Source organism: Sebastes fasciatus, chromosome 17 (genome assembly GCF_043250625.1).
Source record: "Sebastes fasciatus isolate fSebFas1 chromosome 17, fSebFas1.pri, whole genome shotgun sequence".
Taxonomy (NCBI): domain Eukaryota; kingdom Metazoa; phylum Chordata; class Actinopteri; order Perciformes; family Sebastidae; genus Sebastes; species Sebastes fasciatus.
Window position 1 is genome coordinate 21,373,054 of NC_133811.1, and position 21,472 is coordinate 21,394,525.

The 21,472-nt window shown below is 40.1% G+C and overlaps 3 protein-coding genes across 3 annotated transcripts; 2 read left to right on the forward strand and 1 right to left on the reverse strand.

The window, feature by feature from the left end:
• Positions 1–4,852: 4,852 nt before the first annotated feature.
• LOC141754009 (protein rapunzel-like) lies at positions 4,853–7,084 on the reverse strand. The gene is made up of 2 exons (XM_074612752.1): positions 6,935–7,084; positions 4,853–5,869 (listed from the first exon to the last, which is right to left on the reverse strand). Exon 2 carries the CDS (start codon positions 5,822–5,824, stop codon positions 5,138–5,140), a length of 687 nt encoding a protein of 228 aa, XP_074468853.1. The 5' UTR covers positions 5,825–5,869; positions 6,935–7,084; the 3' UTR covers positions 4,853–5,137.
• A 584-nt stretch (positions 7,085–7,668) lies between these two features.
• On the forward strand, positions 7,669–15,869 carry LOC141754008 (1-phosphatidylinositol phosphodiesterase-like). Its single transcript, XM_074612751.1, has 6 exons — positions 7,669–8,007; positions 9,304–9,432; positions 12,073–12,113; positions 12,653–12,736; positions 14,252–14,822; positions 15,263–15,869. Exons 4-6 carry the CDS (start codon positions 12,669–12,671, stop codon positions 15,644–15,646), a joined length of 1,023 nt encoding a protein of 340 aa, XP_074468852.1. The 5' UTR covers positions 7,669–8,007; positions 9,304–9,432; positions 12,073–12,113; positions 12,653–12,668; the 3' UTR covers positions 15,647–15,869.
• Positions 15,870–17,931: 2,062 nt separating this feature from the next.
• Positions 17,932–21,278, forward strand: LOC141754007 (1-phosphatidylinositol phosphodiesterase-like). The gene is made up of 4 exons (XM_074612750.1): positions 17,932–18,046; positions 19,149–19,232; positions 19,629–20,199; positions 20,511–21,278. Exons 2-4 carry the CDS (start codon positions 19,162–19,164, stop codon positions 20,898–20,900), a joined length of 1,032 nt encoding a protein of 343 aa, XP_074468851.1. The 5' UTR covers positions 17,932–18,046; positions 19,149–19,161; the 3' UTR covers positions 20,901–21,278.
• Positions 21,279–21,472: the final 194 nt, after the last annotated feature.

Genomic DNA, 21,472 nt, shown 5'->3' on the forward strand with positions numbered 1-21,472 from the left:
AGTTAAACTTTGATTTCTAGAATGTACCTGTATTAATATGTTTAATGTTATTCATTGAGTTTGACGGTGGTGATTTATCTGTATTTGATTTTTGGGTAACTGGCTTCGCCATATCTGATGTGTTTAGTTTATGCTTCACATAGACAAGGTCTTGCATGCAAACTAACCATCTTTTCTAACCCACTGCACATCTAACACACATAAAGATCACATACACAAACTGTGAATTAGTTAAACATAAACATACAGCTTCAGATAATCTTAACCCCACATCACCCCCCCCCCCCCCCTTGTCCTTATTCTCAGAAGAACAAAGAGGTCACGTGATGACATGCTGGCGGCCATCTTTGATTCCGCCATCTTTGTAGTTTTACAGTGCTCGCCATTTTGTTTGTAGGCCATTCAGACATTTTGAAACAAGACGCCATCTTGTTTCCCCCCCTCTCTCTCTCTCTCTCTCTCACACACACACACACTGTGTTTGGTTTGTTTAGTTTAGTTATTTGGTTAGATTAATATTGTGTTTCAACCCTTTATTATCTTGTAAATAAATGTTTGTGGAATATACATGCTGGTCTGTTTAATATTGTACAAGAGTGAATAATGCCAACCGCTGCTATGTCAAGAACTCTGATATCCTTCAACCTTTACTATCTATTTTTGTTATAGCTATTAATTTAATTATTAATCAACGTTCCAAATTGATAGTTCAGTATATTTAATGAGACTTATCTATGAGACTACATTTATGTGCTATCATTTTCTCTTTGTTTCAAAGAGTGGTGCCCAGAGGATGATTTCATATAAATAAACACAAAAGTGCCAGGACCCCAACGGTGTCCTGGCACGAAGTGCAAGGAAACCTATTGTTTTTCTAAGGATTATTCTTTTTCTGCCAGGAGATTGCCTTTTTGGGACCTTAGCCATCCCCAAAAACTCCCCAAAAGTGGAATATGCGTCAGAACTGGTGGGAAATTCAATGTTCTGGAGTGACCCGGCTCGGGTGTGTCCAGGGGGCGAGATAGCGCCCCCTAATGTAGGCAGTTTTTCAGAGAAAGTTTCTTCGATCGTCACGAAATTCAAGTATGTCATTGCTCACATCCTCATACCTGGATTAAATATTTTTGAGATTTTTTCGGCAAACAGGAAGTCAGCGATCTTGGACTTCCTGCGTTTTTTCAAAATTTACAAACACATGTTTGAGGACTTTAGGATGCACAAAAATTCATGAAACTTTACACGCACATCCAAACTCGTAATTTCTTCGATTTAGGGGTGAAATTTTGCGTGGGCGTGGCATGTCGCCTCTCTAGCACCCCCTTATGTCTTTTAGCCTTTGAACATGTCTTTGACACCCTTGGTATACTCGAAAACTCATGAAACTTGGCAAAACGATGGACACCCGTAAACTTTACGTGAATATACAGCGATTGGGCTTAGCGTGTTTAGCCGGCTCTATAGCGCCCCCTACCGCGTGGCAGGCTGTGATTTGGACAAAATTAATCCGATATTCATGAAATTTGGTATGCATATCCCACTCATTCTTGGAAACATATTCCTAATTGGGTTTCATTTGCTCCGCCCATCCGGAAGTCGGCCATATTGAATTTTGTGTTTTTCATGTAATTTATGTATTTTATGCATACTTTTATGAACTCCTCCTAGAGATTTAACCCGATCAACTTCAAATTTGGTCAGTAGTATCTTAAGACCTTTGTGATGAAAAGTTGATCAAATCGTGAGTTTTCAGCTCGGTGCGCTGCTCGGCTGCGCACTGCGTCTCAGTATGCTCCGTTTGCTCTATGTTTTGTTTTTTGTTTTTGTTTAATTGCTGTCTAAATTGTTGCGTCTGTAAGAACTGTCCCTGTGTAAAGTGTAAGATGATGACTGCCCTGAAAACTACGCTTCTGATTCTGTGGATTATTGGCCTCCGTGGACAATGTTTGTCGGTGCAATTTTCAACCGCACACCTGAGTGGCAACATGGACAGGTGTGGCGAGGAGCCGTGCCTCGCACGCTCGTACAGTCGAGAGACTTTGCTGGAGCTACAACCCGAGCTGACACGGGAGATGACATCAAGCCACGTCTACCATTCGATGCTGGATAACATCCCTCAGGAGCTGATCAGAACGAATAGGAAAAAGAAACGAGGAAAAAGAGGGGGTATTCGGAACCGACTACGGCGGAGATTCAATCGGCCACCTCTTCCGTCTATTGTTCTTACAAACCTGCGCTCGCTGAGCAATAAAGTGGATGCGATACGGACATACACAAGGTACTGTAACGAATTTCGTGAGGCATCATTGTTATGCTTCACGGAAAGCTGGCTACAAGCTACAATGCCCGACTCTCTCTTTGAAGTCCCAGGATTCACCCTTGTGCGGGCAGACAGGGATGTGGACTCTGGAAAAACTCGGGGAGGCGGTATTTGCGTGTACATAAATGATCTATGGTGCAGATCGCACTCAGTTAAATATAAGATCTGTGATCCCAATGTAGAAATTCTCGGCATGACGTTACGACCTTTTTATTTACCTAGAGAGTTTGGATGTATACTGCTGTTTGTTGTGTACGCGCCTCCCAGCGGCAAAGCGGCACAGGCGGCCAGCACCATAGCTAACTGTGTTCATGAGCTACAACTCAGCCACCCCGATGCACCGGCTATAGTGGTGGGGGACTTGAACCAGTGCCACTTGGAGACTGTGTTACCTGGGTTCGAACAGTATGTTAAGGACCAGACAAGAAAAGACAATATCCTGGACAAGTGTTTTGTAAACGTTAAAGGTGCCTATGTTTCCAAGTGTAGGCCACCCATATTAAATTCCGATCATAACGTTGTGCACATGATCCCAGTGTATAAGACCAAACTCAAGCAAAGTAAACCTGAAAAGAAAGTGATAAGGACATGGACAAATGAAAGTAGGGAGCAACTGAAAGCCTGTTTTGATTGGACAAATTGGGAAATCTTTCAGGAGGGATCACTAGAAGAAATGACTACTGTTACAAATGATTATATACATTTTTGTGTACAGCTGGTTGTCCCCACAAAGGAGATTAAAATCTATCCAAATAATAAATCATATGTGACCAGGGACATAATACAAGTAATAAATACAAGGAAAGTGGCTTTCAAAAACAAAGATTATGGAGCACTTAAACAGACAGGAAAAGAGCTCAAAATCAAATTGAGGAAAGCAAAACTGGCACACAGACAGCTTCTGGAAGATGCCTTTAAAGCTAATAACTCTAAAAAGGTGTGGGATAATCTATGACAGGAATGTCATCTCCAACTAAACCTATTGTGACAGATAATGAATTTTGCTTTGCCAACGACCTAAACACTTTCTTTACCAGATTTGAATCACTAGATAATTCTGATAAGTGCACTGAAATACTTAAAACTATTATACCAACTACCTCAGACAGAATTGTCATCACTGTCGAAGATGTTAGGAAAAGTTTTCGGTGTACAAATTCCAAGAAAGCTGCTGGACCGGATGAATGCAGCGCTTTCCTTCTGAAGAACTTTGCAACCGAGCTGGCACCAGTCTTTCAGGCTTCTGTAGACACGCACACTGTACCTCTGTCATGGAAAACTGCGCACATAAAACCTTTACCCAAAATACCATGTTCCTATTGTTATTCATAACGAAAAAATCCTGCAGGTATTTTCATATAAATATTTGGGAGTAATGATTGATCATCTGTTATCTTGGAAAGACCACATTGAATTTGTCTGTAAAAAGACAAAACAAAGAATTTACTTTCTCCGCCGCCTCAGGTCTTTTGGGGCGAGTAAACAAATTCTTCTATTGTTTTTTACTTCTGTGATTATGAGTGTCCTGCAGTATTGTTATACTACATGGTACAAGAATTTGTCAACTACTTTAAAGTCAAAACTGCTCCACCAAATGAAAATCTGCTCAAAGACAGTAGGTCAACCCCTTGAGAAACTCTATGAATCAGCCTATCATAATAACATCGTAAGGCTGGCTAACAACATCGTCTCTAACCCCAATCATGTTTTGAACAGTGAATATCAACTGTTACCATCGAATCGGAGATACAGGGTTCCACGATTTAATAAGGTTAGACTGAAGCACTCTTTTTTGCATCAGTCAATCCTTAAACTAAATATGGAGCCTAATCCCAGATCAAATGTGCGTTAAAGGGCCCTGAATATTGTCTTCTGTGATTGTAATGTTTAAATGTTTGTATCCTTGTTTATTGTCTTTGTCCTTTCTGTGATGTTGCAAACGGAGCTGCTGTTATGCAAAACAAATTTCAGACCTGTCTGACAATAAAGTATAAAGTATAAAGTATAAAGTAAAGTATGTATGAAACGGTGTTGACAATTGGCATGGCGGAGAATTTAAATGATTCGCCATGACACAGGAAGCTGTTGTAAATTGACTTTACATAGTCCAATCTGCTCCAAACTTCACAAGCTGGATAATAGTCCAGGCCTGAAGACATATATGTGGTATTATGCGTGATAGTCATAGCGCCCCCTACAGGAAACAGGAAGTTGTTGTAAATTGACTATACATTGTCCAATCTTCCCCAAATTTGACATGTTTTATAAGAGTCTTAGCCTGAAGACATGTACGTGCCCCGACGTGCGCGTTCCCCAGACGTGCCCGCAGGGGCGAGGGCCCGTTCATCGCTGCTCGCAGCTTTAATTAAGATGTGTTATTTCTAGAAGTTATGTGTGTTATTAATCCATGTTGAATTCAGAGCTATGCCTCTATACACAACCTTATAACACATTTTACTAACTAGAAAACATGGCTTTATTATGTATAGAATGTTGGTTTTAGTGTGGATGAAATGAATTTCACAAATATACAGCTTTATCGACCAATAATATGTACATTTTAATTGGAGAGATTGTATAAAACATCAGCATATATTGGCATGTACTGTTACACAAAGCAACTGAAACATATAGTGGTCTCTTGGAGCAAAAATATAACATACACAATGTTGATGCAATAACTAAAATGCAAGTGCACAAAGGACAGCATGGCTTTGGTTTTATTTAGATATATATTATAAGATATTTTGTCTTTTTTTCATTGGTCCACAGCTGAGAGTAGAGATTGTTGCCGGACGTCCTCTCTCTGTTGGTCCATGTTCAGGACGAGTTGTCTTTGCACTGACTGAGCACCTCCTGCATCTTCTCCTGGATGTCCGCCACCCTCTTGGTCCACTTCTCACGCACCTCGTCTTCGTCGTCCTCTGTAACAGCTGTGTAGGCCATGAGGGCGATGAGGCCCATGTGGAACAGGTGGGTGATGTGTGAACAGCGGCGCTCCATGATCTCACGGTTGCCGTCGCAGTTGTCCAGGTACACCTTTAGCAGGGTTCTTCCAAACAGCAATTTGGTACCCATCACACCACGGTAGTACACATCCAGGCTCATGTCACTCTTGTCTCTCTCATAAATCTTCTCATAGTTTTCCATGTAGCGCTGGGTGTTGTGTGGATCTTTCTTCACCTGTGCCACCATGTCGTTGAAGGCAGTGTACTGGTGCTTGATGTACTCCTCGTACTTGCCGTAGGTTTCGTTCACCTCGTCGATGCGGATCCGCCTCAGGCATTGCTGGTTCTTTTCGTGGATGGTCTCCAGTTTGGAGTGGAGTGGCTGGAACTCCTTGTCCAGAGGGTGTTCCTCGTCCTGAATCAGGCCCTTGCGAGCCACCCCAACCAGGGAGGAGACTATACCGAAGATGGGGTCGATGGAGGAGGCAAAGGAGGACACCTTCTCCACGCAGCCCAGCACCATGGCTGCAGTTTTCTTTATCTTTTGTGCATCAGCCATCACTGCTGCTTTTCTTCTGCCACGATAATGTTCGACACAAAGTGTCTGGAGAGACAAAAAAGCACCATATGTTTAAAATATATCTTTAATATATCTTTAAAACTGAATCCATACTCTGCATGGTAGCTTTATCTTCAGACCACAATCTTAAAGCTTTAACTAACGCATTAGTCACATAGGGTTTCAAAAGTTGCTTCTTCTTGCATGACCCTAGAAATTAAAGGTGCAGCGTGTAGGATCTGGCGACATCTAGCGGTGAGGTTGCAGATTGCAACCAACTTAAACTTCTCCCATGTGCCAAGTGTGTAGGAGAACTGTGGCCGACGCGAAAACATGAAAACGCGAATGGCCCTCTCTAGAGCCAGTGTTTGGTTTGTCCATTCTTGGCTACTGTAGAACATGGCAGCTGGCTCCGTGAAAAGGACCCGTTACGTATGTAGATATAAATAGATTTTTTTTAAAAAGAATAAAAATACTTAAACGATTAATCTATCATCAAAATACTTGCCAATTAATCGACTGATTGTTGCAGCTAAAGAGGAAACTTGTTTTTGTTCTTCCACAATGTCAGAATTAAGGATTCTGTTAAAAATTAAGCAAGTCTTGCGTTTTGGGAAATTATTTTATATTATATTGTTTATAATAAAGCACTTCAGTCAGAAATCTACGACTAGTTTCTGAGACCACAGACCCAAATCAATCTGTGATGCATCTTTCTCATAGCTTTGACATTAATCATCCTTCTCAATGTTGTCCTGCAGGAAAAATAACTCAGGGATCACAGTGGGTGTGTCTCCCTACAGTAGTAACACAAGAAAGACTGGAAATAAACAAATGGTTACGTGTCCTTGTGACCTTCCATGTATCATCTTTACCAATTCAAATAACTTCTAGTGGCTATTTGGCACCTTTAACTTTAATTGCTTTGTATGTTTTCGAGCCTGTTTCTCTCATTTCCTGATTCCCAGCCCCACGTACACACATGAATCAACCATCTTCTATGTTCATTTCATCATTTCATCATTCCTAGCTGACTCAGTTATCACACAGAGTTTAAACCTCCTTCAGATCATAGATTAGAAAGCATTGAGATGACAAATGTTTGCTCACCAGAGATAAAACTGTTGGAATCACTCTGTCTACTGAAGCCTTCTGACTCTCCTTTCCACCATTTTCCACCCTACAAGGACAGCCCCTTTCTGTCAAATAAGGGAGTAAACACGAGGAAGTGACTCATGCATGCTCTCTGCTGATTGGATGAGGGGAGTTCCTCCAGATCCACTGCGGCTGCAGCCTCCAACCACAGGCTGCAACAAAGGCACTGAATGCTGAATGACATGCTGAATGTATCCTTTTCATTGTTTGTTTTAATTACTGATCCCCAAACCAGTATGGGTGACCAGATACCACAGATATCATCAGTGAAGTGAAAGACAGTGCCACACTTTATAACCAGGAAACAGAATCACTTTTATGTCCTGAGTATCACTGATAATGATACCAAAACTTAAATTAAATTACATTGCAAACAGCTTTTTTTATAAAAACACAGCAAATATGATAATATTCCTTCATTTTATGTCCAGACTGATACATTTGAACATGTCTTTTCGTAGCCACACTCACAAAGCACTGGGAAATAAAAGGGTTAGTTCACCCAAATTAAATTTCGAGATAAAAGGATTTTATTTTTTTTAAATTACATTTGAAATTGTCAACAGCAACATTTCTTTCCAGACACAGTGTCAAAGGAAAGGAACAGTTTTCATAGTGTTTGTATAAAAATGCATCAGCATTTGTTGGCATGTAACACAAAGTAGCCTGGACATATAAATCACATAAATGGTAAAAGCAGTTGACAACACTTATGTGCCGCTTTTCTACCTTAACTGATAAAAAACGCTTTTAATTTGACTCTCATTCACACATTCACATAGTCTTTGAAACTAAAATATCAATAACTACGATGACCAAAATGATACAATAAGGATATGAGGTGCAACTGAAAGGAACAAGCAAATGTAAACATGAAATATAGCAAAAAATATGTTTAAAAAAGAAATGTTTCTCTCCCCTGTATCTCTTACAGTTCAGCCTGCAAAAGGTATGCAGAGACCGATACTGAGGGATACAATGAAATTCAACAGAAGTATCTAGAGCTGGTTTTGTCTTTCCGGAGAAAGGTGTGTGTGTGTGTGTGTGTGTGTGTGTGTGTGTGTGTGTGTGTGTGTGTGTGTGTGTGTGTATGTGTGTGTGTGTGTGTGTGTGTGTGCTATAGCTACAGAAACAAAATATTAACCCATTGTAATTCAGATTTCTACCTTTATTTATGACATTAATGAAATGTTTTCTTTTATAAGTTGAACGTGTTTGTTTTTGTGTCATTCTGTTTTATTGTGCAACAACAATGAACTCTTAATGTATACTTTATATAAAACTTTATCTGCATGTATTGGCATGTAACACAAAGCAGCTAAAATACACTCAAACACAGTTACTTTAAAACAGAACGATCGAAATGCATGATGCATGACTTTTGTGACATACTGTACTGCAGGGGTGCACACACTTTTTCAGCATGCAAGCTACTTATAAAATGACCAAGTCAAAATGATCTACCTACTATAAAAATGCAAAACATATATTTATTTATAAATATATTGAGTATTCTTTATATGTACAATAATATTGTACATATAAAGAATACTCAATATATGTACAATATGGGTTCATGCAGTTATGCAAGGTACACCAACTATATGTTGGTGTACCTTGTATAACTGCATGAACCCATATTGTACAATATAACTCTGTACATTTTTTGTCATTACCTTACTCTGATGACTTGCACTGAATGGAATCAGCCAGGGATGCATAGTCCGGACAGTAGCTGCTGATAGCCAGCCTCAAGCACACTTCCAAATGATCATCAGTCAAGGTGGAACGGTATTTGGACTTAATAATCTTCATGTGGGAAAAGGCTGACTCGCATAAATAAGTGGAGCCGAATAATGCAGTCAAGGAGGTAGCACATTTCCTCATGTTGAGGTACTTTTCCTCTGTGAGTAAGTTCCAGAACTGTCCATGAGCCCTGGACTTAAGCTGAATGTCAGCTTGTAGTGTCAAAATCTCATCCTCCACTCCAGATGAGTTCAGGTGAAACAGTGTTGCAATTTTTGATGCAAGTGAATCAGCCTCAGCATCTTCCCGAAAAGGGTAGCACATGAATGTAGCGACTGGCTCCAGTAAAACAAAGTCTTGAAAGCGTCTGTCAAACTGCTCTGATAGGCTGACGTCTATTTTTTAATTTTTAATTTTTTTTTTTTTTAATGCCATGCGATCTACCCACACTACCTTTGCGATCGACCGGTAGATCGCGATCGACGTATTGGGCACCCCTGCTGTACTGTATATGCTATGATTGATTGATTTTTGGTGAAAAGCTGACAAGTTGGATTTTATTTCTTACCAACCCTCAGGATCTTCTCTCTCTGTTTGTCCATGATGTTCTCCTGCAACTTCTTCTGGGTGTCCACCATCCTCTTGGTCCACTTCTTCCAAATTTCGTCCTCATCATCCTCTGTAGGCTATGTCTGTGTCAAGACAAGGTAAGTAAATTCATACAGGACATTTCATACACAAAATAATTTGAAGTGCTTTACTTAAAGGAATAATTTGGGTTATTTTGAAGTGGGTTTGTATGATGGACCTTCAGTGTATTACTACCTCCAGTAGATGCACGCAGCCAGTTTGGAGAAACAGCCAGGAGTACCAGCATGGGAGCAAAGCAATGAACTGTTGTGGACGGGGCCGGCTGCAAAACATATTTTAACCAACTGAAAGAAAGGCCCACCTAAAACAACCAATATCCATTTACGTAAGTGTAAACTATAATTAGAATATTTTCACCACCTTATCTTGCCATCAGACAGCCCTTCCATCAGGGAACTGAACTGAAAGTGAAACTTATCTATGCTCTCTTCAAAGCAGCCAGACTCCGTTGATAATAACAGTATTGATAAGTTTCACTTATCTTATAAGCCAGGTTTTAAGATGTATCACTTTGGTGCTATCTGGTGGTAGTATAAAGAATTACACTGTGGAAGGCTCAGCTTCCTGCACACAAAGGCCCCTTACATTAAAATAGTTTAATAATCATATTATGTCAACTACACTAGAGGCTTTAACAACAAACAATAATCAAACTAATGTCAAATTAATGAACAGTATTGTCGATATAATTACTTACAACCGGATGTTGGGTAATGTATCATTAGCTTTAAGCACACTGAGAAACACATTTTCCATTAGCTTTACTGTATATTTTATAGAAATAAAAGTATGCATTGCTCAGCTAAAAGTCAAAGAAAGTGTGATTAGTTTACCTGGATTCACCTGGTCTGATCATTTCATAAAAAACGCAGGAATTTCTCTTCTGCACACTCTTGATATAAAATCTGTATTGACAGCTAACCAAATATTATTCAACAGGACAAGGACACGTCTCTTATGTAATATTTGACTTCCCACGTAGTGATGTGTGACTAAACAAGAAAACATCTGCAGAGTTTTCCATGTACTACATTCACACACACACACTCACCAGATACACTCTCCCTGACCCCTCGGAGCTCAGGACTTCACACTGCCTCAGTCTGTGTCCTCTGAGGGGTGAATTATTCTGTGGTATGCTCGTCCAAAAATATTAATTTCAAGCACATTTGTCATAATGATGTCACTCATACAGTAGAGGACCTCTGAGATGTAATCCATTAGACGTTTGGCAGATAGTTGATCAGATCTGTGAGGGAGATGCAGTCTTTCTGAACCTTTGAGACAATTTGAAATAATTTATAGCTATTTTGACATATTATACTATGACTTTTTATGACATACTATACTACGCCTACTATACCTTCAAAATCACAAACTAATGTCCTATAAGGTAGGTTGCTTTTAGTACTTACTGGATTTTAACCTGGGAAAGAAGAGAAACTGATCAGCTTGCAGCATCTGGTTTGCAAGAAGACATACGTATGTCTGGACAGCAGCTGCGTCTTCTTCCAGCTGAAGTGCAAGTTGATCACTGTGATCTCGTTTCACACCTTTCTCAGTTTATTGTTCTTAATCTGAAAAGCAACAGATTCAGCATGCCCCTGCTGGATGGCGTGAAAAATGTCCTTGTGATGTTCCAGAGATGGAAAAAGCTTCTATAGAAAAACTAATAGATACATTTGTGAGAGGTTTTGTGAACAACAGGTTCCAGTCAAACACCTTCAGTCCCTCCACAATCAACAGATATTTACATTAAACATAATTTTATGCAAAACACGTCGTTTGTGTTGTATGCTTTATTAAAACATTTGGACAAATGTGACAGGTGTAGGTTTTTTATGACAAAACCAACTGAATCTTTATGTGAACTTCAAGACTTACTAATATAACATCATTACAGAATACAATATACCCGTCCTCCTTGTTGGGTATTTGATAGTCTCAGTGTTGTGTGTTTCTGTTATTTTGTCCACGTCCTATAATTTCATTAAAACTGGGCAATCTAAAACAAAAACCCAAATACTGCTACATTTGTTTTTAGTAATTTACTCTTAACATAGCCTGTTGTATGCAAAAATATCTGCGTAGACCTTACGATATTCATTTTTATGTCAAAACTACCCAAGTTCTCTCTGTTGAAATCCTTACATTTGTATTGATACACATCTTATCAGTATTGGGCCTATTTTTAAACTTTCACTAACTGATAAGAAACACTGTGGGAAAACATTCACCTGTAGTTGATGCACTAAGACAAGCCCTTAATGCTACTGTAACTAAAAAATATATATTTTTCTTAATAAAATCACTGCTAACCAGATTACATTTTGTATTTTCAATCCTTTTCACCTGTTCACACTGAATTGTTTTATTTCAAAATAAGATTAGGTACTATGGCAGTGTTGTAGCAAGGCAAACATCCCCAATGTCGACTTAAATAACACTGGCCAGAAGCCCAACATTACATTCACTAATTCATACTTCCTGGACTTGAGTTTTTGTATTTTTTTATGTATTTCTGAATCACAATAAATGAGGGACGTGATGAGATGAATACCCCTCACACACAAACACACCCCTCTACGCCCACCCCTGCTCCTCTATGGTATTTCCCACAATAACATCCCAGGTCGACACACTGACTCTGTCATTTTGCCTCTGACCCCCTCCACTCCTCTTTCTCTGTTCCCCAGGCACCCGGACCGGACTGAGGACGAACCCCTTCTGGTTTCAGGTATGAACCGCAGCGGACGAGAGCAGCACATCAGCACATCAGCAGGTTTGATGCAGCAGCAGTGGATGGTTTGGTTGAGTTTTGGGATTAGAAAGGTTTAAGCCTGCCATTGAAATGGCCTGGAGGGGTGAGCTGAGGTCGACCTCAACCCGGACTGGGATCAAATTGTTTCCACTGTTTGTTTGGTGTTTATATGGGCCGACGTCCTTTCGTGAAGGGAGAGTGGTTTTCATTTTTAGTAATGTATAGCCGGTGCATGCTTGCCAGCCTGAGAGAGAATAAGAGTTGACAGGACATTTAGTTTTTCTATCATCTAATCTGTTTTATTCTCAACAAATATTAAACAATCATGATTCGCCTAAAGTTTTAGTGCCTGTCACAAATTTGATTATTTCTCATTGTTCTGTTGACCAGTTTATTGATAACTTAATGATATAATTAAATTATCTCCTTATTGGACAATTTGCTGTTCACTCAACATTTAACTAAATGCTGACCTCAGTTGTATTTGTCTTGCTTTCACCTCTGCTGATCATCAGAAGTGATCAATAAGTTATGGGCGGCATCAGAGGAGGTCCCGTGAAAATGGAGAAGATGTTAATTGAGCTGATGGTGCTAGTGGGGTGAGTAAACTGAAAATGATTAATTGATAACAATTTATTCGGTAAAATTTTAGAATAAAGGTATATTAAATAAAATTATTTAATGCGTTAATAACCCTTAATGAACAGTTAATTAACAGTAACTAAAGTGTCTTTTAAGCATTTACTAATGGTGTTCATGTTAACTAAGGTATTCATTTTTTTACGCTATGTAATGTTTGAAAATACATTTATTAATGTTAATACAGTAATAAGCAACAGTTAAGTAATACAATAATAAGCAACTAATATTAATAAATGGTTGATAAATATGTTAATTAACATATATATCATGAAGTTCACAGCTAAGCCATAAAACGTTTTTTATAAATGTTTATTTAAGGGTAATGATTGTCCACTTACTTGTCCATCCACAAACTTATGACTTATTTTTGGTAAAGGATGAGATCATTGGACACACTCTATTGTCTTCATGTAGACGTTTGCTTGTTCCTCTATCTTCAAGTAGACGTTCCTTAACTTATATAAATTAGTGTGTGTTATACTGTATAAGCATTACTTAACCATCATTAACCATTTATTAATGCTCTTTATGGTTAAGTAATACTTATTGTAAATGCGTATTTCCAATTTAAGTGTTACTTAAAGGTGGAGTTTGTGATGCTATTCCAGTACACTTTTTGTCAAATTCAGCGAATATCTCCTCACGGTCTGCTGGCTGTCCGTTCTGTGTGCGCGCTAAAACAAAAATCTGGTGTTCATACACAGCCCTGACTCTGTAAATGGGAAACAAAGTGGATCGGACTGAGCCACCCGGCTGAACCAAATGTTATTTTTTTTACATTCAAACCTTCTATTGAGATTTTCGAATGAAGCTTTGAATGTCCGTAAGGTGTGAGCCTTCCTTTGTGTGTGCAACAGCATGTGGGAGAGCAAAGAGAGAGCAGGCTAAATGCCAACAAATATGGATTGAAGCAGGATATTTCGTTAGATAAAAACATGTTGTGAATTTTGGAAATTATTACATCTAGTTTTGGACTAAGGATTAAGACAGCGGCATACACGACGGCAGCGCCCGCAACCTCTGGGTCACAGAGCGGTGCGAAATATCCTGCTTCAATCCAGATTTGTTGGTGTTTAGCCTTTCAAAAGCAAGATTTTCACTGTGGTCAAAAACTGCTCTCCTGCTTGCAGCAGCAGCACACACAAAGGAAGGTTCGCACCTAACGGACATTTGAGGCTTCATTTCGAAAACCTCAATAGAAGCTTACAGTTGCCTTCAGGTAAAGTAAAGAGGCGAAGGGTTCTCTCTAGAGCCGGTATTTGGTTTGTCTTTTCTGGGCTACTGTAGAAAGATGGTGGTGCATCATGGCAGGCTCCGGGAAGAGGACCCGCTCCCTATGTAGATATGAAGGGCTCATTCTAAGCTAACAGAAACACAACGATTCTTTCAGGTGATTACACACACATCATGAACGATAAGACTTCAACCTTTGACAAAGGCTATGCATCTGGCAAACCTCTGTTATGTTTTAGAGTCATTGGTTTGAGTTACGGTGCCGTTCAGAGACCTGACTATGATGACACGCCCAACCCGGAGTTCCTCAACCCGTCCTGGATGGACAGCATCCCCGATGATCAGCCGCTGTCTGAGATCACCATGCCTGGGACCCACAACGCCATGGCCCTGTACGGCGGTGTGTATGCTGAGTGTCAGACCTGGAGCCTGGCCTCCCAGCTCCGAGCAGGCGTCCGCTTCCTAGACGTCCGTGTCCGTCACGCCAAAGGGAACCTCACCATCCATCACGGGGTGTCCTATCAGCGGGCGCACTTCGGCCACGTGCTGGAGGGTGTGGCTGACTTCCTTCGAGAGTATCCCAGTGAGACAGTGCTGATGCGTGTGAAGGAGGAGTTGAGTGACACGAATGACATCTACGGTGCTGTGGTAGACTACATCCATCGCTACGCTAACTGGGACCTGCTGTGGCACAGCCGGCTCGTGCCGTCCATGGGAGAGGCCCGAGGGAAAGTCATCGTCCTGCAAGACTTTTCTGGGCCAGATTTGGGGATGCGCTATGGTTCCCTGGACATAGCCGATAACTGGAAGGTATGAAAACGGATTTTTACAACATTTTCACAAAAAAAATCAACAAACACTCATCAAAACCAACTCTAGCCCACAGCAAAGAATGAAAAGTAATGTAGCAGAGAGGGTTGCTAGATCTTGTTAAATGTTCCTGTTAAGCCAAGAGGAGTACGCTTTAGCTATTCGAGCTTGAGGTGTGTCTTTACATTCTCCAGCCAGCATGTATAAACTGAGAGGAATCAGTTATTGAGAAAGCAGTATAAAGAAGGCCACAACTACAGCTTGGTTAATAAATCAGTGGTCAAGGGGTTAGGATCAAAAACTGTGCTACGTACATTTGAAAGGGTATCACAAATTCCTGGTGAACAGGACCAAAACAAACAGCTGTGGGCACCTGCATCATAAGCAGTTCATAAAAATGCATAAAGAATTGAAATGACTGCTTTTGTTGTTCCCTGTAGGTACCCACACTCATACATGTGGAGGATAAATGGCAGAGTGTCTATGAGCACCTGGAGGCTGCACCTGCAGGAAACAAGGACCAGATTTTTCTCACCTACAGCAGTGGAGCTGGTTTGTTCGCGTACCCCAGAGCCATCGCTCAGCGCGTCAATCCACAACTGTACGACTACCTGAGGGCCAAGACGGACCTGAACCAGCGCCTTGGAATCATATGCATGGACTTCCCTGCTGCTCCTGTTATTCAAATGATCATTGACTTCCAACTGAGAGAGGGCATAAAGAGAAAACAGGCCGTTAACGCGGTACCTAGCAAGGCAAGTTTGAAAAATACAATTTCTTCACTGAGAAAGAAGATGATCAAACATTTTAATGTTAATATCTGAGCCAAAATCAAGCTTGAGGGAACAGTAGACTGGTCAATGACTGTACAATCGATGAGGCATCAAATACTGCAGTTGTAGCTTGGATTCAATAGTTTGGTGTAACTTTACCACTTTACTGTAACAAACATGATCTAAATTATACCTCAGATGATACTTCTCATTGTGTCATTTCACCAAAGATACTGGGAACAAAATAAATGCAACATACAAAAAAAATCATAAATGGTCAACGTGAAGTTTTGTGCAGTAATAAACTGCAGTGAAAAGTGCTGAATTGGGTTATAATTGCTGTTTTGACACATTTTGTGAATATACATCACCAGTCAGGTCATTTAGTAACTGTGATAAAGTTAAAGTAAGCCAAATAAATATCAATAATGTTCCGCTCCACCTTGCAAATGTTTAATATAATGTTTAAGCCAGGATGTCAGCACAATGTGTTTCTTTGTCACAGGGTGGCAGTGCTGCTGCAGAGGCACTTGGCATCAGGTTGTGTTGGCACTAACATCCTGTTCTGGGTCGTTGGTGTGTGAGGTGGTGGTCAGCAACAAGTGTGTCAACCTTTGCATCACAAACCCACTTCAACTGTCACACGACTTGAGACACATTCTTACTGAAGCAGATTTCTAATTTCACATTGGATTTATTGTCTTTGCATGGTTTACTGGTACACTTTAAAGGGCCAGTGTGTAGTATTTTGGGTGATATAATAGCAGGAATGGAATCTAATATTCATAACTATGTTTTCATTAGTGTATAATCACCTGAAAATAAGGATCGTTGTGTTTTCGTTACTTTAGAAAGAGCCGCTTATATCTGCATAGGCAGCGGGTCCTCTGCACGGAGCCAGCTGCCATATTTCTACAGTAGCCCAGAACAGACAAACCAAACACTGGCTCTATAGAGAGCCATTAACATGTTCACGTCGGCCACTGCAGTTCTCCTACAGGCTTGGCACATGGGAGACGTTTCAGTTGGTTGCAACCTTACTTATATATTTATGTATAGTATATCTATAAGTATTATTATTATGATGTATCAAACATTAATGTTAATGATAATCCATTATGTTTTTGTGGAACATTGCAAGTTATTTTATAATGTTATGAAATAAGGCCTACAGTTTGGTACATTGTCAAGTTTGCTTTTATTACTTTACTGGGTTTCAACCTGGGAAAGAAGAGAAACTGAAGCACACTGATCAGCTTGCAGCATCTAGTTTGAAAAAAATACATACATACAGTCTGGACAGCAGCTGATGGAGTTACTTAAGTCTTTATCATCCAATCAAACAGAATAGGTTTAAGAGCAAAACTTTCCATACTGTAATAAAAAATAAAAAAAATAGATTAAAGAGCAAAACTAACAACACTGCAATCAAAAAAATGGTTTTATTGCCAGTCAAATAAAATTGGGATTAAAACTGTATTAATGCGAATCCAAAAGTTTTGTTTGCAATTCCACAACTTTTGTTTGCGGATCCAAAGTTTTGTTTGCTGTTCAGTCTCACCCACCTACACGACCGACGTTGAAAGACGTAAGACACATCTCTATTGGCCAGTCTCGACTGGAGCAACATCCACTGTTAGTAAACCCACAGCACATCACAAATAAACCATAAACTAATATCAGATCCTTGAACACAAGTAGTCCTATTAATAGCAGCTAGATACTCAACGTTGTGCAGGCCAATTGGCAGCCTGGGCACGTAACATACCTAGGACAAGCGAGTTAGCAGGCTGAACAGCTACAGGGTGACAAAATCATGTGTATTTTTTTAACCAGTTACAGTATCACAGATCTTTAGATTAGATTTTGGTGGTCAAAGGTCAAGGTCAGGGTGACTTTACGTCCTTCCCGTTCTCGTTAAAGCGATATCTCAGGATCACCTGGAGGGAACTGTATTACATCTAAACACAATCACCTGTAGTCGATGCACATAGACAAGCCCTTAATACTGTTTTAACTAGAATAATTATTTTCTTCTGAGGGATTATAAAGTCACTCTACTGACCAGATTCAACTTTGTATTTTCATTCCTGTGAAATTACTAAATTGTTTTATTTTAAAATAAGACCTGGTACAATGTTGTAGCAAGGCAAACATCCTCAACGTGAACCTTTATCAATGGTCAGATCAACTTCCTAGCCTTGATTTTTGGATTGATAATTGAACCACAATAAATGAGGGATGTGATCAGATAAATAAATCCTCACACACAAACACACCCCTCTACTCCCACCTCTGCTCTGCAGCGTGGAGCTCAGTTGCTCCTCTATGGTATTTCCCACAATAACATGCAGGCCGACACACTGACTCTGACATTCTGCCACCTCAGCTCCTCTCTTTCTGTCCCCAGACACCCGGACCAAACTAAGGACCAACATCTTCTGGTTTCAGGTATGAATCAACACATCAGTAGGTTCAGTATTTTGATTAAAAAAAGGTAGCTTGCCATTGAAATATCCTGGAGAGGTGATTGAGGTCAACCTCAACCCCGACCGGGATCGAATTGTTTGTTTGTTTGGTTTTTATATTGGCCAACACATTTTCATGAAGTGAAAGTGTTTTTTTTTGTAATAGGCACCTGCCTTACTAAAAGATAGCTAGCCTGGGAGAGAATGAGAGTTGATGGGAAATCTAATCTGTTTTATTCTCAACAGATATTGAACAATAATGATTTACCTAAAGTTTAGATAAATGTAGTAGAGATGCACCGATTGCATTTTTCTTGGCTGATTCCAATTTCCGATTTTTTTAAAAGTCTGACCTGCCGATTCCGATTTTTTCAACTGTCCCAGAGTTCGTGTAAACCGTAAAAAAAATCGAAATGTTCTCCTCTGACCTTGTTATCGTCATCTATAGTGGTTATTTGCATGAAAACACACAATTCAAATGATGAAAAAATCTTGGCATCAGTAGTTTTAATTGCTGCTTAGAGGTAGTGTTAGGAATTTAAACAGGTCGTAATTCCCTCTCTATAATCTATTTTATATTGCTGTGAAAACATCTCCTTCAAACAACTGTATTTATTCAAATATCTCACCAAAAACTAAATTTTACAAGATTACATTTGAACACATCATGATAATATTATAATATACCCAATGGCCTACTCATTTTTACTGAATGGAGCTTGAACGCATCATTAGCTGTTTCACTGGAAACAACAATATAATAAGTGTCTGATTAAGTTAGTTGTTCCAAATATTTTAAGGTCGTTCTTCCACGGCTTATTTTGGACTTGCAGTTGTAACAAATTGCAAGCTTTATGTCTTCTTCTTCACCAACAACATGTTTGTGTGTGTGTGGCTGTGACGTTACTGTCTTTGTTGTTATTCATGTTACATTTAACTAAACTAGTGCAGTGCACGTTCAAAACATGCCTGCTCAGGTTCTTGAGATACGTGAGGGACATAAAGAAAAACAGAGATTCCTCGCTTTATAGTTCGATGTTGACCTCAGTTGTGTTTTCCTTGCCTTTGCCTCTGCTGATCATTAGAACTGATCAATCAATGATGGGCGGCATCAGAGGAGTTCCAGTGAAAATGGAGAAGGTGTTAATTAAGCTGATGGTGCTAGCGGGGTGAGTAAACTGAAAATGTGTCACATTGATAATACATTATTCTAACACACTAAATACAAGTGCATTCGTATAGGATTTAATACAATTCAATTTAATATAACTTTCTTTATCCCAAAAGCAGTTTTACTTCTTATCACTCAAGTCAACAAATACCCACTCAATGAATAGGAGTAATAAGAAAAGAAAACACTGTTAATAACAAAGCTAAAACAATCAAAGGCTAAATTTAATCACCATTATTGACAGTTATAGTCTCAAATGGCTTTAAAACACCAACATCTTGAATGATAAGACTACAACCTTTGACGTTCTCTGAGAACAAGACAAATCTCCCATAAAAACCTGATGTATTTACCACAAAGACTATGCCTCTGGCAAACCTCTGTTATGTTTTAGAGTCATTGGTTTGAGTTACGGTGCCGTTCAGAGACCTGACTACGATGACACGCCCAACCCGAAGTTCCTCAACCCGTCCTGGATGGACAGCATCCCCGATGATCAGCCGCTGTCTGAGATCACCATGCCTGGGACCCACAACACCATGGCCCTGTACGGCGGTGTGTATGCTCAGTGCCAGACCTGGAGCCTGGCCTCCCAGCTCCGAGCCGGCGTCCGCTTCCTAGACGTCCGTGTCCGTCACGCCAAAGGGAACCTCACCATCCATCACTGGATGGTCTATCAGTGGGCGCACTTCGGCCACGTGCTGGAGGGTGTAACTGACTTCCTTCGAGAGTATCCCAGTGAGACAGTGCTGATGCGTGTGAGGGAGGAGTTGAGTGAGACGAATGACATCTACGGTGCTGTGGTAGACTACATCCATCGCTACGCTAACTGGGAACTGCTGTGGCACAGCCAGCTCGTGCCGACCATGGGAGAGGCTCGAGGGAAACTTATCGTCCTGCAAGACTTTTCTGGGCCAAACTTGGGGATGCGCTATGGTTCTCTGGACATAGCCGATAAATGGAAGGTATGAAAACATATTATTTTATATATTTTATTACATTTTCACAATAAAAATCAACAAACACACATCAAAACCAACTCTAGCCAACAGCAGAGGGAGAAAAGAAAGAAAATTAAGCAGAGCAGTGTAGAGAAGGCCACAACTACAGCTTGGTTAGCGAATCACTGGTCAAAGGGTTAGGATCAAAAACCGAACCATGTACATTTGAAAGGGTACTACAAACCCTATTGCCCGCATCATTAGCAATTTATAAAAATGCATAAAGAATTGAAATGAATGCTTCTTAGTTATTAAACATTTGCTGTTCCCTGTAGGTATACTCACTCCTGCATGTGGAGAAGAAATGGCAGAGCGTCTATGAGCACCTGGAGGCTGCACCTGCAGGAAACAAGGACCAGATTTTTCTCACCTACAGCAGTGGAGCTGGTTTGTTTGCGTACCCCAGAGCCGTCGCTCAGCGCGTCAATTCACAACTGTACGACTACCTGAGTGCCAAGACGGACCTGAACCAGCGTCTTGGAATCATATGCATGGACTTCCCTGCTGCTCCTGTTATTCAAATGATCATTGACTTCCAACGGAGAGAGGGCATAAAGAGAAAACAGGCCTTTGACGCAATACATTGTGAAGCAAGTTTGAAAAACACTATATATGATATAATTTCTTCACTGAGAAAGAATATCAAACATTTTACTAATGTCTGAGCCAAAATCAAGCACGAGAGAACAGTAGACTGGTCAATGACTGAACGATCAACAAGGCATTAATATGGATAGCAAATACTGCCGTTGTAGTTCAGATTCAATAGTTGTAACTCGGGCTGTCAGTCGATTAAAATATTTAATCATGATTAATCGCATGATTGTCCATAATTAATCATGATTAATCCCAAAGTAATCCAAAAAAATTGTATCTGTTCAAAATGTACCTTAAAGGGAGATTTTTCAAGTATTTAATATTCTTATCAACATGAGAGTGGGCAAATATGCTTGCTTTATGCAAATGTATGTATATATTTATTATTGGAAATCAATTAACAACACGAAACAATGACAAATATTGTCCAGAAGCTCTCACAGGTACTGCATGGCAAACTGCAGCCCAACAGGCAACAACAGCTGTCAGTGTGTCAGTGTGCTGACTTGACTATGACTTGCCCCAAACTGCATGTGATTATCATAAAGTGGGCATGTCTGTAAAGGGGAGACTCGTGGGTACCCATAGAACCCATTTGCATTAACATATCTTGAGGTCAGAGGTCAAGGGACCCCTTTGA